Genomic DNA, 11,911 nt, shown 5'->3' on the forward strand with positions numbered 1-11,911 from the left:
CGCTCACACTGAGGACCTATCCACGTCATCATTTACCCAGAATGCTTTGTGTGTAAATAAAATGGCTCTGTCTGTGTTAAAATATATATTTTTTAAATTTACAAATCTAAATAGCCTACAGTATTTTTACAGTCTTTATTTTACAGTTAAAATATATGTTTGTCAAATAAAGTCTGATGTTACAACTAATCATGGATCCCTTTAATCTTTGGACCACTCACCCTGCAGGCCGTCTTCAAGGCAACCGAGGGGTTTGTTCCCTGTGTCGTTGGGTCCTGCAGCTCCAGCTTGATCAGAGTAGAAATCGGAGCTTGAACCCCTGAGATCTCCCAGGATCGACTCCAGGTTGTGCAACTACACATTAAAATAACAGACAAACATTTATCAAGAGAAAAATACAGAAATGTCAGATACTGTATAGAATACATAACAGTATTCTAAGACCCAGTCTTACATCATCTGGTGGTTCTGACTTGATCTTGCTCTCAGGATGTTCAGGTGCGGTGCCCCCCGCGGCTCCTGGAGGTCCATTTCCTTCCAGATCCTCCAGTTTGGGCTTGACATCCACCGGCTCTTTGGAATCGTCTTTGTTGAGAAGGTAATGGAGGAGGGCGTGGGTCTTCTCCTTCTTGGGGCTATGCTGCTCCTGTTTAGGATCTGTGATTAGCCCAGGGCCCGATGCGGCCCCTGGGCCTGCCGTCCCGCCCTCGCTGCCCTCCTGGCCCCCGAGCGACACCTTTCCCGTAGCCTCGGCCGTGATCTTAGCCACTTCGTCTGGTGTATTGCCGTTCTGCAGCAGTTTGTGGAGGATCTTGTGCTTCTCCTGCAGCGAGCCGGTGTAGTGGGCCGCCGCCTGTCCTGCACCGGCTGAGGACGAGGAGGACACCCCTGTGGACGAGGGGCTGGTCATGCCGCCAGTGGGGTCCTTGCTGTCTGATCCCACAGGAGTGCTGCTGCTGTTTGCCGGGGGTGGTACAGGGGGTCCTGTTGGACCACTTCCACCCATCCCCAGCTCCTCAGTGGGAGACGTCAGTAACTGCAACAACTTTTTGTGTCCTTTGCTGTCCGGGACCCTCCGTGGGGGATCTGAGCTCGCCACCCCTGCCTCATTGCTTCCCTCTGCCGTCTCTTTATTCACGGTAGCTGCCTGACTGTCGGGTCCGTCTCCAGTACTCTCGGAAGGAGGGTGCTGATGATGGTGGTGGTGGTGCACTGGGAGGTGATGGTCACTGGGTCCAGACCCTAAGCTTCCGGACGGACTTTTGGAGCCCTCTTGGCCAGGTTTGGACTGCTGGTTGGAGGAAGAGGACGAGTGGATGCTGGGGGAGCTGTCCGGTTTGTGGACCGGTGATGGGGATGTTAGGGTGGAGGGCAGTGAGCTCCCCACTCCTTCACTGATGGCTTGTAGCGCATTGAGAGAGCTGCTGGAGAAGGTACAGGTGCTTCCTGGTCCCGCTCCTCCACTGCCAAGCCCACTCATAGGAGAGTGGATCCCTGCATCCAAGAGAAACCCACATCAGTAAGTTGTTGGTGAATTAAACCACTGGATTAGCCTGGTTGCCGCTAATAGCCTTACCTCCTGGGGAGAACTGGTTGGCACCCATTTTTGGGCTCCCTCGATTCCGGGGGGACATCAGGAGTCCCTGTTGGGGTCCGCCCATTCTGGGACTTCCCGATGGGCTGTTCATGCCGCCAAGGCCAAACCCGCTGCTGCTCTGAAACGGGGGCTGCTGCGGATGCTGCTGCATGCCTTGGGCCTGGTGACTCATGGGCCCCATCTGGTTCATCTGATTCATGTGTCCCACCTGATTCATGTGTCCCACCTGATTCATGTGTCCCACCTGATTCATGTGTCCCACCTGATTCATCTGCATCATGCGACCGCCCATGCCTCCACCACCTCCTCCGCCTCCATTGTTCCCTCCATACATAGAGCCACCTCCCATCGGACCCATATTTGGACCCATATTTGGACCCATGTTTGGACCCATGTTTGGACCCATGTTCGGACCCATATTTGGACCCATGTTCGGACCCATGTGACCCATGTGGCCCTGCTCATTCATGCCGAAGCCCCTGTTCATGCCGCCCATGCCTCCCATCCCCATCCCCCCACCCGCGTTCACATTCATTTGGGCGTTCATGTTGGCCCCGCCCATCCCTTGCTGTCGCATAGTGTTGGCCATCATGTTACCCCCTGGAGCTGAGCTGTAACCATTGGGTTCCCTGAGTGGAAAGAAAAAGAAAACAGTCTGAGAAAATGTGAAAAAGAATTTTGAAACAATGGCTCCAACAGTAACTCTTGTATAGATTTGCCACAAGTATATTTTAAAACAGGAAGTAATGTACATTTTTAGATTTGAAATCTGTGAGTATAGATGTAATTTCTGACCTCTGCAGCAGGTGAGTTGAGATGAAACCTTGCGGCTCGTTGCTCATGGGATGTCGGTACAGTTTGCTCTTGGTCTGGGCTGTGACTGGAGTGCCGTCGGACAGAGAAAAGCGGTACAGGGGCGTCTCGGCATGACCCTGGAGAAAGGCTGCACAGGAAGAATATAGTCAATTTCCCAGAGAGTTGAATATTTAAAATGATCAATTTAAAAACAAAAACATTTTGTATACGCGCATATTTCTCTAGGTCTGAGCTACTTGTTGGTAAAACCGTACACACAAATCCCACCACGCATAATTGTTCACACCAGCTGCTCTTTGAGAACACAGCAGCCAAAACTGTTTACTCAAGATGGTGCAGCTTGAACCAGAGCAGAAAACAATTATCCAGGTGGAAGCACTCCAGATCAGAAAGACCAGATAAAAGAACCTTGAGTCAGTTCACATAAATTTAGGAACAACGAACAGCCAAAAAGACAAAAGCAAAGGGAAGTTAGTAGTGTCAAAACACCTGTCCAAATGTAACAATGCAGCTTCTACATGCAGAAGTCTCGCATGTATCTTTTTCTAAACATGACTCCATTTAATGGTCCTTGGTTAAACAAAGGTTATGAACCATATGCAAATTTTCTGTGCATCATCTTCAATTTTCTCATCTGTAATGCATCAGTTTTTTGTAGTTTAGGTCTTTACAAACCTCAGCCGGGTGGTCACACAGACGGTATGTTATCAGTACATCACACCCTTGAGCTGCAAAGCCAGCTTATCTTTTCATATGTCGAGTCTTGGCTCTGTTACTACCTCGTTTTGAGGCATAAAGGTGCAAACGGAGGTGGACTGACTACAACCTCAAACGTCCTCGATCTATTCAGAAATCACACCAAGGTGGTTAGAAGGCCACATCAGAATGTTTTGTTAACAAAACTTTGTTAGTTTTTTGTGCTAAAATAAAAGCAAAGATTTGATTTTACAGCCAAAATAGCTTAGTTTTGAGAGGAGTGTGGTTTATACCGAGAAAGTGTACATTTTGGACTTCAATGTGCATGTAGAAATACAAAAAATGAATAGAGTTGAACAGTAAAGTGCACTCTGGCATTCTTAATTATAAGATCAATATTTAAGTATTTAAGGATGAGGTGCCTTCATGTATTTACACACAACTGAGATCGATAAGTGCTGTGCTGACAGACAGAAAGTAATGACGAACTATAAAGATGTAACTAGAATGAATTGTTCTTGGCTATAATTAGAGCGTCCTAAGATCCACAACAGACTGCACAGTAAATCCAGCACTGATTTATGTTCTTCCATTTGCCTCCAAACCATTTGCCGTGGATTTAATTGAGATCAAAGTGCCGTAATTGTCCACTCCAGCTGTGCGAGTTTTCAGGCGTGACCCACCCTCATGGTAGTGGCGTTTGTGCGAAAAGGGCTGCCCGTCGCTGTGCTGCAGGAACATCTGGATGCAACGCCTCAACAAGTCCTCCCAGCCCGGGCGCATCGACGCTCGCAGAGACGTCTGGTCGATCTGAATCAGTTTACCTGCCGGGGAGGACAGACGGCGGAGCGAAAAGGAGGGAGGATGAGTCGAACCCAGTCGTCGGTGTGCATCACTTTGGGTATTTGTGTTTAGTTTCTCACCTGAGAGCTCGTGTCGGGTGTTGAAGCTCTCCGTCCTCTCCACAGCCGTGACCCGACGGGCCACACAGATCATACATGACTGAAGGTCTGCAGGGGGGAAACAGAGTATATTTTAAGTTTTATCAAGTGTTAAGGATAATTTGTAATCACTTTACCAGAAAAAAACAGTCAGAAAGCTTTTAAAACTGACTTTTTTAAAAGTCAAATTATTATTAAATTAATGTGAATTCAGATATTATATTTTCATTATATATCTTTAATAAAAACTCTTTCATCTGTTTCTAAGATTTTACACACTTTTTAACCGCAGGACATCATAAAAGATGGGTAATTGTGTAATTACCTGCGGCTGTATGTGTCTGTTAGCAAAATTTCACACTGGATCAATATAAATGCTACCTTTTATGAAGTAAATCCTGGACATACATTTACCTCTAAATAACTGGAGTTAAACATGGCTGCCATAACTAATCAAATTTAGGAAACAAAAAAATAGCTAAAATATTACTACGTAATTTTACATTTAATGTGGCATTAATCCATAATATTCATAATCTGTAATATTGACTCCCTTCCAACCTCCAAATCACAACACAAAACTCATCGGTTCAAATTATTTTTCCATTTCTACTATTGTTTTCTATAGTAATTTTATTTTGATTTATTTCTGTTTCCAACATGATAATGTTCAGAAGAAAAGTTTGGTCATCTCTCTCCTTTGACAACTACGTAACTTTTAATTCACATCGGAGAGAATTTTAGCTTTTCTTTCTGCAAAAATTTCAATCTTTCTGAAGATTCTCAGGATATCATGAAAGCACTGTCTCTGCTTTTATAATGACCAGAAGCAGAAGCAACAAAGAACACGGCAGACCCTCGAATCGCACCCCCGACGTTATCCACGTTTCCACTCTTATGGCAGGGAGAGGAACGTGTCCCAGCCCCTCCAATCATTCAGAATGGTTTTACTCAGTCAGTAAACTTCACAGGATCATTGCAAATAAAACGTTTCAGAATTTATCAAGCTAAAAATCTCTACTGTAGTTCGAAAACTGCTGTTTTAAGACAGTTCTGATGGTGAAAACTGGTAAGTCTCGGCTTTTAATACTTAACAGTACCAACAGTGGTGGGCACAGTTCCCCTAAAGCACTAATTGGGAACTAATTTCCTGATTAGTGCTTTAGGGCTTTTGCTATTTTTAAAATTTATTACCATTTGTTAAATTTAGAAGCACTAACTGAGGTCTATAAATGTTAATGATCAACGTTATTGTTAAGAGCTGAGGGTGAAAACTGTCACACATTTTATTCATATGTCACCATCCACTAGGTGACAATATATGAACTCAAATACAGCTGTGAATTGTCAATGATAAGTCTTTACAGAGCATCATTGTAACATGTGACTCATGTTGTCTGTTGAAGAATATTCATGGGTTGACTGGGTTATGTTAGTGCTTTAGAATTAGCTTTTGCTAAAACTTTCAGTGCATTAGCGCTTCAGAATTAGGGGACCTAAATATTTGAGTTAAGTGTTTTAGGGCAAGTGGAACAAATTTTTAGATTAGTGCTGCCCACCACTGGGTACCAATGCAAGTATTATTATTATTTAGCTAATCTGTTTCAGTTTGATCTGTTTTAACATCCCACAGCTTTATACAACCTGAAAATTGTTCATCAACATTTGTGGCTTAATCAGAGCAAATAATAAAATAATCTGCTGTGACTTTTGTTAGCAGTACATCATACGATACGACACGGACAAAATCTGGAACAAACAAACCAAAACTGACTAATTTTCCCCACAGTCAACAAGTGAGAAACCCCAGCCCTGTTTGGAGCTCTATAGCTCAGGTATAAATTTACAGTAAAAGCATTATTTACAGTTTAAACAGCTCATAGAAAGTTGGACTTTTCATGACTGAACTGGCTTTTTGTTTTGTCTATTATTGGTTTTTCACAATCGCAGTTTAACTTTTGTGATTTTTTTAAAGATTTAGTTATAGAATGTTTAACTGAGTTGATATCACAGTTTTTGAGACGTTTAAACATTACTATACCAAACATTTTCAGCACATTTACAAACTATTATACGTTGACTTGTAGGCAATTCTGTCTTCTTTCATGCAATGTGTGACTCACACACCTACAAACAAAAAACACAAGATTTACTCTCAGAGAGCACACCCAAGTTTTCCTAAAGTATTCGCTCAGTTTTTCTCTTTAAAACTGAAAGAGAAGGTTCTTTTTAACTCATATATTTCACATAAAACCCATCAGAGACATAAAACGTCATGTGTGACCATCAGAGTCTTCTGCTGCTCCTGTTGAAGAATTTGAGTTCTTAAGGTTTACTTTTTACTGAGTTTCAGTCCGTCTCTTACATTTGCTGTTAGGGAGTAAATGACGTGTGCTGTTACCAAGTTTTCTTGGGTTTCTTCAGTTTATATGAAAACATTCAGGCCCGTTTTCTCAGCTTGGGTTTTTAACAAATAGATGTTAGAATCTTAGGCAAAGTATTTTCAGAAACTTTCCAGTATTTACTTTTGTCTGGAGAGTGTGCATAAAGAAGTAGTTAGAGACTGAGGTTTTACACCTCTAAATTCTCGTCCTCCAATCCCATTTTAGGTTTTAAGGTTTTTTTTCCTTCTTCTCAAACAACAAAAATAGGTCCAGAATTAGCTTAATTTTTTCCCCGCTCTCTCGCAAAAAAAAATACTTGTTTTTTTTTTGTTAGCCATCAGTTTATAATTCTTATTCATCACATCCGTCTAACAGAAGCATGGCCCAGGCTGGAGAAAACCACTGACCCAGTAGCCCACNTTATTATTGAGCTGGATTATTATTTAGAAAGTCAACAGAATATCACAAGAAAAATTTGTTTATCATTGAAGCTTGCATTCTCCTGCTGAATTAGACACTAATCTACTTTTGTTGAATAATCATTAAGAGCAACAAAAACAAGGTAACTGGCTAGAAAAGAGCATCTGTTATAGCAAAATGGAGCATTTTAAAAGAAGAACAAGGCTGCACTAGTTAGAGCAATAAACACTGGCAACTGCAACCAGGAATGTTGAAAAGAATGTCTTGATAACTTCAATTTTCTACAGTAAAATACCAAACCTCGCCATACTACAACCAAACAATCTCAAAAATAACTCAAGGCAACGTGACTTAGAGACGTAGAGAGAATGGTTCCTGGCAGATAACTTTAAGTCAGAGGTAATAAAGTAAGGGGGTCTTTATGCTACACTAAATAGTCAAAGTCCCTAAATATCTGCTCTCATTGTTCCAGTTATGTGACAAAAATTGCACTATTTTCTTTGCAAAGCAGCTACAGCCACCTTTTTTCGACACTTTGGCTGAACTTTTTCTTACAGCGAATGCACCAAACTTTTTGGGACTGGTCAGAAGTTCATGGGCATGTTTGTTTATGTGGAAAAGCACTCAGATAACAATGGTGGCATTTTTTTTTCAACTATTTGCTTCCAGAAGTCGTCTGTTTTGTTTTCAAACAACATTGATAGTTTTGAGGAGCAGCTGTCTGAGGCTGTCATAAAGTACGTTCATTTATACGACTCTTTCAGACATTTTAAAATATAGCCAAACGGCAAAAACACAGATATCATGCACGTCTGTTGAAAACTGTGCAAACGTGTGAAAAGTGTGTTGAAATCATGACAGATTTGTGCTTGGAGTATTGTCTCAAGCAGGTAGAAACCCCGCACTGTGGCGTGTACAGCAGAGGTAGGGGTTTCCCAGGAGTGTCTCATGGACCATGAAAGGTGTGTGTGTGAAAACGAACGTCGAGCAACCACGCGACCGGGTGTTGACTGTTCGGCTTCAGATCCAGTACGTTGGGCCCTTAAGGCTTTGAACTGATCTACCTGCAGTCCATAAACACCACTCAGTGAAATTTTTTGCTGCACTTGTAAGACAGAAAAATGGAATGACAGACATTGCCATTGTAATAGTAAACTAGACACACAAGCTGCGTTTCCATTGCAAATGTGCGCAAAACTTTGTCGATACTCTGTTAATGTAAAAAAAAAACACAGTTTCGCAACTGCAGTGTTTCCATTAAGTAAGAAATGCTATTAAAGCCACGTGTGAATACGTTTGTTCTGGCGATAAGTCATTACAAACATGGCGGCAATAGATGTAAACACATATAGCATATTGCTACCGCGACACTGGCGCTCATCATCAGCCATCAGAGGAGACATCGGTGTCTTATCCAGACTTTCCAGTGACACGCCCCTTATACTTGGGAGTGACTACGTATGTTGTGTTTTTGGGAAATTGTAGTCTGTGAGTTTAATACTTTCTTTTACTACTTCGGTGATTTTACTACTACTTCTACTTCCTGTTTTCTTCTTCGTCGTTGTCTTTTTCGCCAGTAGAAACAGCCAGTTCTTGATCACGCGACTCCCGTGATGCGAAAAAAGTGTTTCCATTGCAGTTTTGTGAAACACACCAATTTCAATACGGCTGAAAAACCACCTCATCCTAGCGCAAAAACATTTTGTCGAAAAACATAATTTTTTTGGTCAAAATCGATGTTTCCATTGAGCAAATTTATTTTTGAAATTCTAATTTCCACATTTTCATGGTCAATGGAAACGCGGCTATTGATGTGACACATGTTCCAACTTTCAGAAATTCAAGATCATTATTGTTTCAATTTATACTTGGGGAAAAAGGGGCAGATGTAATAAGATTTTTTTCTTCTCTCTGCCAACTTTCATTTCATTTTATTTGTATTTTCTTTTTTTATTGTACATAGCATTACTTTTGTTTTTTTAAGGAAATGAATAAAGTTTGAATAAAAAAATAAATTCAAAAGTGGTGTTAGTTATAGTTTATTTGTTTTATTTATTAATAAAAATCATTCTAATTTTCAGTAGGTGATGTTTTTAGTTTTGACTGATCATGACCTGCATGACTGAGAATCTTCACAAGCAACAGGTGATGTTATTATAAAGTATATTACTTATGTTGTTCATGAGTCACAAATGTTTTTAGGTATAACTTAATGGATTTATTTAATAAAAAGCCTTCTGTGAAAATACAGTAAGCTTTAAATTGATGGTTTATGTCTTATTCGACACTCTAAAAGTTAAACTGATGTATGAGTCTCAGCCTTCATGAGTGCTACCCACCACCACCACCCCTTTACCTTCTCCTTCTTCAATCATGGCCTTGGGCTGAGTGAGAGCAAAACACTGCATGGTCTCGTATCGTGGTCCTCCTGGCCCCTCCTCCATGGGCCCATGGGCGTGGCCAAATTTGACCAGCATCCGGCAAGTGAAAGTGTGACTCTTCTGTCGAGCGGCCTCGTTTCCCCACGACACGCCATTTACTGAAACGAGAGGCGCACAACACAAAGAGAAAGTTAGCCACACTTGGGCGTAAAGAGGACTGAAAACCGCACGAGCTGCAAACAGACAGCCTGTAATTAAATCTCACCAAGGGCTCACACCCAATCCCTACATACACAGAACTACAAACAAACAAACAAACAAAAAAAGGCACCGCAGTATGTATTGTCTCTGGAAAAATGCGAAGCTAAAGCCTCTCCCGCTGTCTGGATCTCTGGCTAAATGGACCATGGGATTAATGTAGCCTAGGTGTCGATTTCCAATATTTCTCCCTCTCGGTCTGCTCTGCAGTGGGCAGAGGCTGGGACACTCAGCCATCTATCCTCATTTAGATCCTGACTACTCATCACAGCACCCTCACAGCACACACACACAGTTTTAGATGAGGTCACCTTCACAGAGAAAGAGAAAAAGGGAGGCAAACTTCAGAGAGACGTCCAACTGTTCTCCAAGGTCTGTGTGAAGCCTTATCAGGGCTTTGGGTCGGCCAAAGGTTTCTGTCTGGCAGGTGCAGGGAAGGGTAGGAGGAAATATTTGAGTAGGATGGGAGGAAGCGAGTGATATTTAAAAGGTGATTTAAGAGGATTACTCCTCGCCGCAGAAGGAAGAAGCCATGGCAAACACAATCAGTCAATCAGTGAAAAACACAACAGCAGCTCCTTTGTCTCTCTCTACATGGGCTTCTTGGATCACTTCCGTGTGCGTGCGTGGAAGTGTGCGTGTGTGTTGGTTTAACCGTAACCGTGTGGTCAGTGGTCATCCCACAGGAATGTGCAGCGAGAGCACAATTCATTCATGCCTCCCCCTTCCCCGAAAAGATAATGAAGGGGAAGAGCAGCGGAGCAAGACCCGACGAGGGGCGGGAGGGGAGAGAGAGCGCGGCGCACAAGGAAGCGGCTTGAGGAACAGACGAGCACAATATTCCTCCTCGCAGGCCGCGGCATTAACAATGGAGGAGGGAGAAGAGGAGCGAGTCGAGAGAGGCGCCGGGGACGCCGCGCACAAAAGTGGATGAAGAGGAACGTTACATAAAGAAAAGAGGGATGAACGAACGCCGGAGCGTGAGGGGGAATAACAGAGGACGTGTCAATGAGTCGCCGGCTGCTTAGGAATGTTACCCAACAGCACAAATACACAGAATTACAGGACATGTATATCACCCGCCATGTTTCAGGCCTGAACTACTTTTAAGTAAAGAAATGTCAAAGCTACACTGCAAAAATTAGCCAACTAAAATTAAGTTACAAAACACTAGATTATAGTCTCAAGAGTCAGACAATTTCACTTCTAGACTTCTAGAAATAAACATATCTAGCCTAACAAGATTAATAATCTAACATTCTGCTCTGACTTACTGTATATATCTGTCTCCAAATAAGATCAAAATACTTTTCGGCTGGATATAAGACTGTAAGACTTGGTTAGATGGACAGTTTTAGTAGTTTAAGGTCAAATCTCTAAAATAATGTCATTCAGTCAAATATTACGTAATCTGGCAGCACTTTAAGTTGTAAATGACTCACAGCTACTACCATTTCAAAACTTAGCTCCAAATCTGCCATTTTTGTGTTTGCTGAAGTCAACCATCTGTGGCAGTGATGTTAAACTGGATCGACTCTTAAAAGTTAACCAGTTGCAGATTAACAGTGCAGTGTTTACACTCTGACAGAGTCCCTTGACTCAGTCCAGAGGTTCATGAGATATTTTGCTAACAGACAGACTGGTTTGACTCCAATAGTTGATGCCACTTTTTTTACGCAAAGATCTCATCCAGTACGTGGCAGTAAAAGTACGTGCTGGGTACGACTCTCAGCTACTGCCGCGCCAAATTTTAGCTCAATTTCTGTCAAATCAACAGATTTATAAACAGTTTCGTGTTTTTTTTTCAGGACAGCTATCCGTTTTGAATTAAGAATGACGTCAAAAGTTAATAAGTCGTAGAAATTACTTTTAAGAGTTTCTTTAATGACCGACATGCAGATGCGAGCAAAAACATCGCACGCTTTTCATTTCCTGGCGAAACTGTAATTAATTAGGAATGAAATATTTACAAAACGTTGCATTAAACATGGTACTGAGTAATAAGCGGGTGGACTGAAGGAGTTGAGCACAAATCGGACTGAAAAGTAAAAGTGCAGAGAGCAGGCGGAGCGTGTGGAGGTGCATTATTCAGCAGCGCGTCGTTTGCAGATGAGATGTGAATTGAGCCCGGGCCTGTTTTACACTGTCTGGACCACTGAGTGTGACTGACAGCTGCGCTCTGCTCTACCTGCTTAGCGCCATGTGGGTGTGTGCTCCTGTGCGCACATGTGTGTGTTTTTATCAGGTGTGTGTGCTCTAATGCACATGAGCAGGCCTCCCAGGAGCTCCTCATTACAGCAAGAAACAGAGTGGAGGAGTGCGAACAGTGAGGCGGTGTTACCTCCCCGAGTTTGCTTTTGGAGGCGAGCGTCACGCACCGATAAGTGAAGCTGTGTGTGTGTGTGTGTGTGTGTGTGT

The 11,911-nt window shown here is 42.6% G+C and overlaps 1 protein-coding gene across 1 annotated transcript in view; it reads right to left on the reverse strand.

The window, feature by feature from the left end:
* The window catches only part of LOC106519035 (nuclear receptor coactivator 3), a gene marked incomplete at its 5' end in the record, with an annotated part of 21,424 nt that extends 12,031 nt beyond the window's left edge, over positions 1 to 9,393 (reverse strand). The window contains 7 exon segments of the mRNA XM_014010524.1: positions 222 to 354; positions 455 to 1,494; positions 1,577 to 2,226; positions 2,393 to 2,540; positions 3,793 to 3,933; positions 4,033 to 4,119; positions 9,211 to 9,393. Coding sequence (XP_013865978.1) covers positions 222 to 354; positions 455 to 1,494; positions 1,577 to 2,226; positions 2,393 to 2,540; positions 3,793 to 3,933; positions 4,033 to 4,119; positions 9,211 to 9,331 — 2,320 coding nt within the window.
* Between the last annotated feature and the right edge of the window lie 2,518 nt (positions 9,394 to 11,911).

Source organism: Austrofundulus limnaeus, unplaced genomic scaffold (genome assembly GCF_001266775.1).
Source record: "Austrofundulus limnaeus strain Quisiro unplaced genomic scaffold, Austrofundulus_limnaeus-1.0 Scaffold70, whole genome shotgun sequence".
NCBI classification, from domain to species: domain Eukaryota; kingdom Metazoa; phylum Chordata; class Actinopteri; order Cyprinodontiformes; family Rivulidae; genus Austrofundulus; species Austrofundulus limnaeus.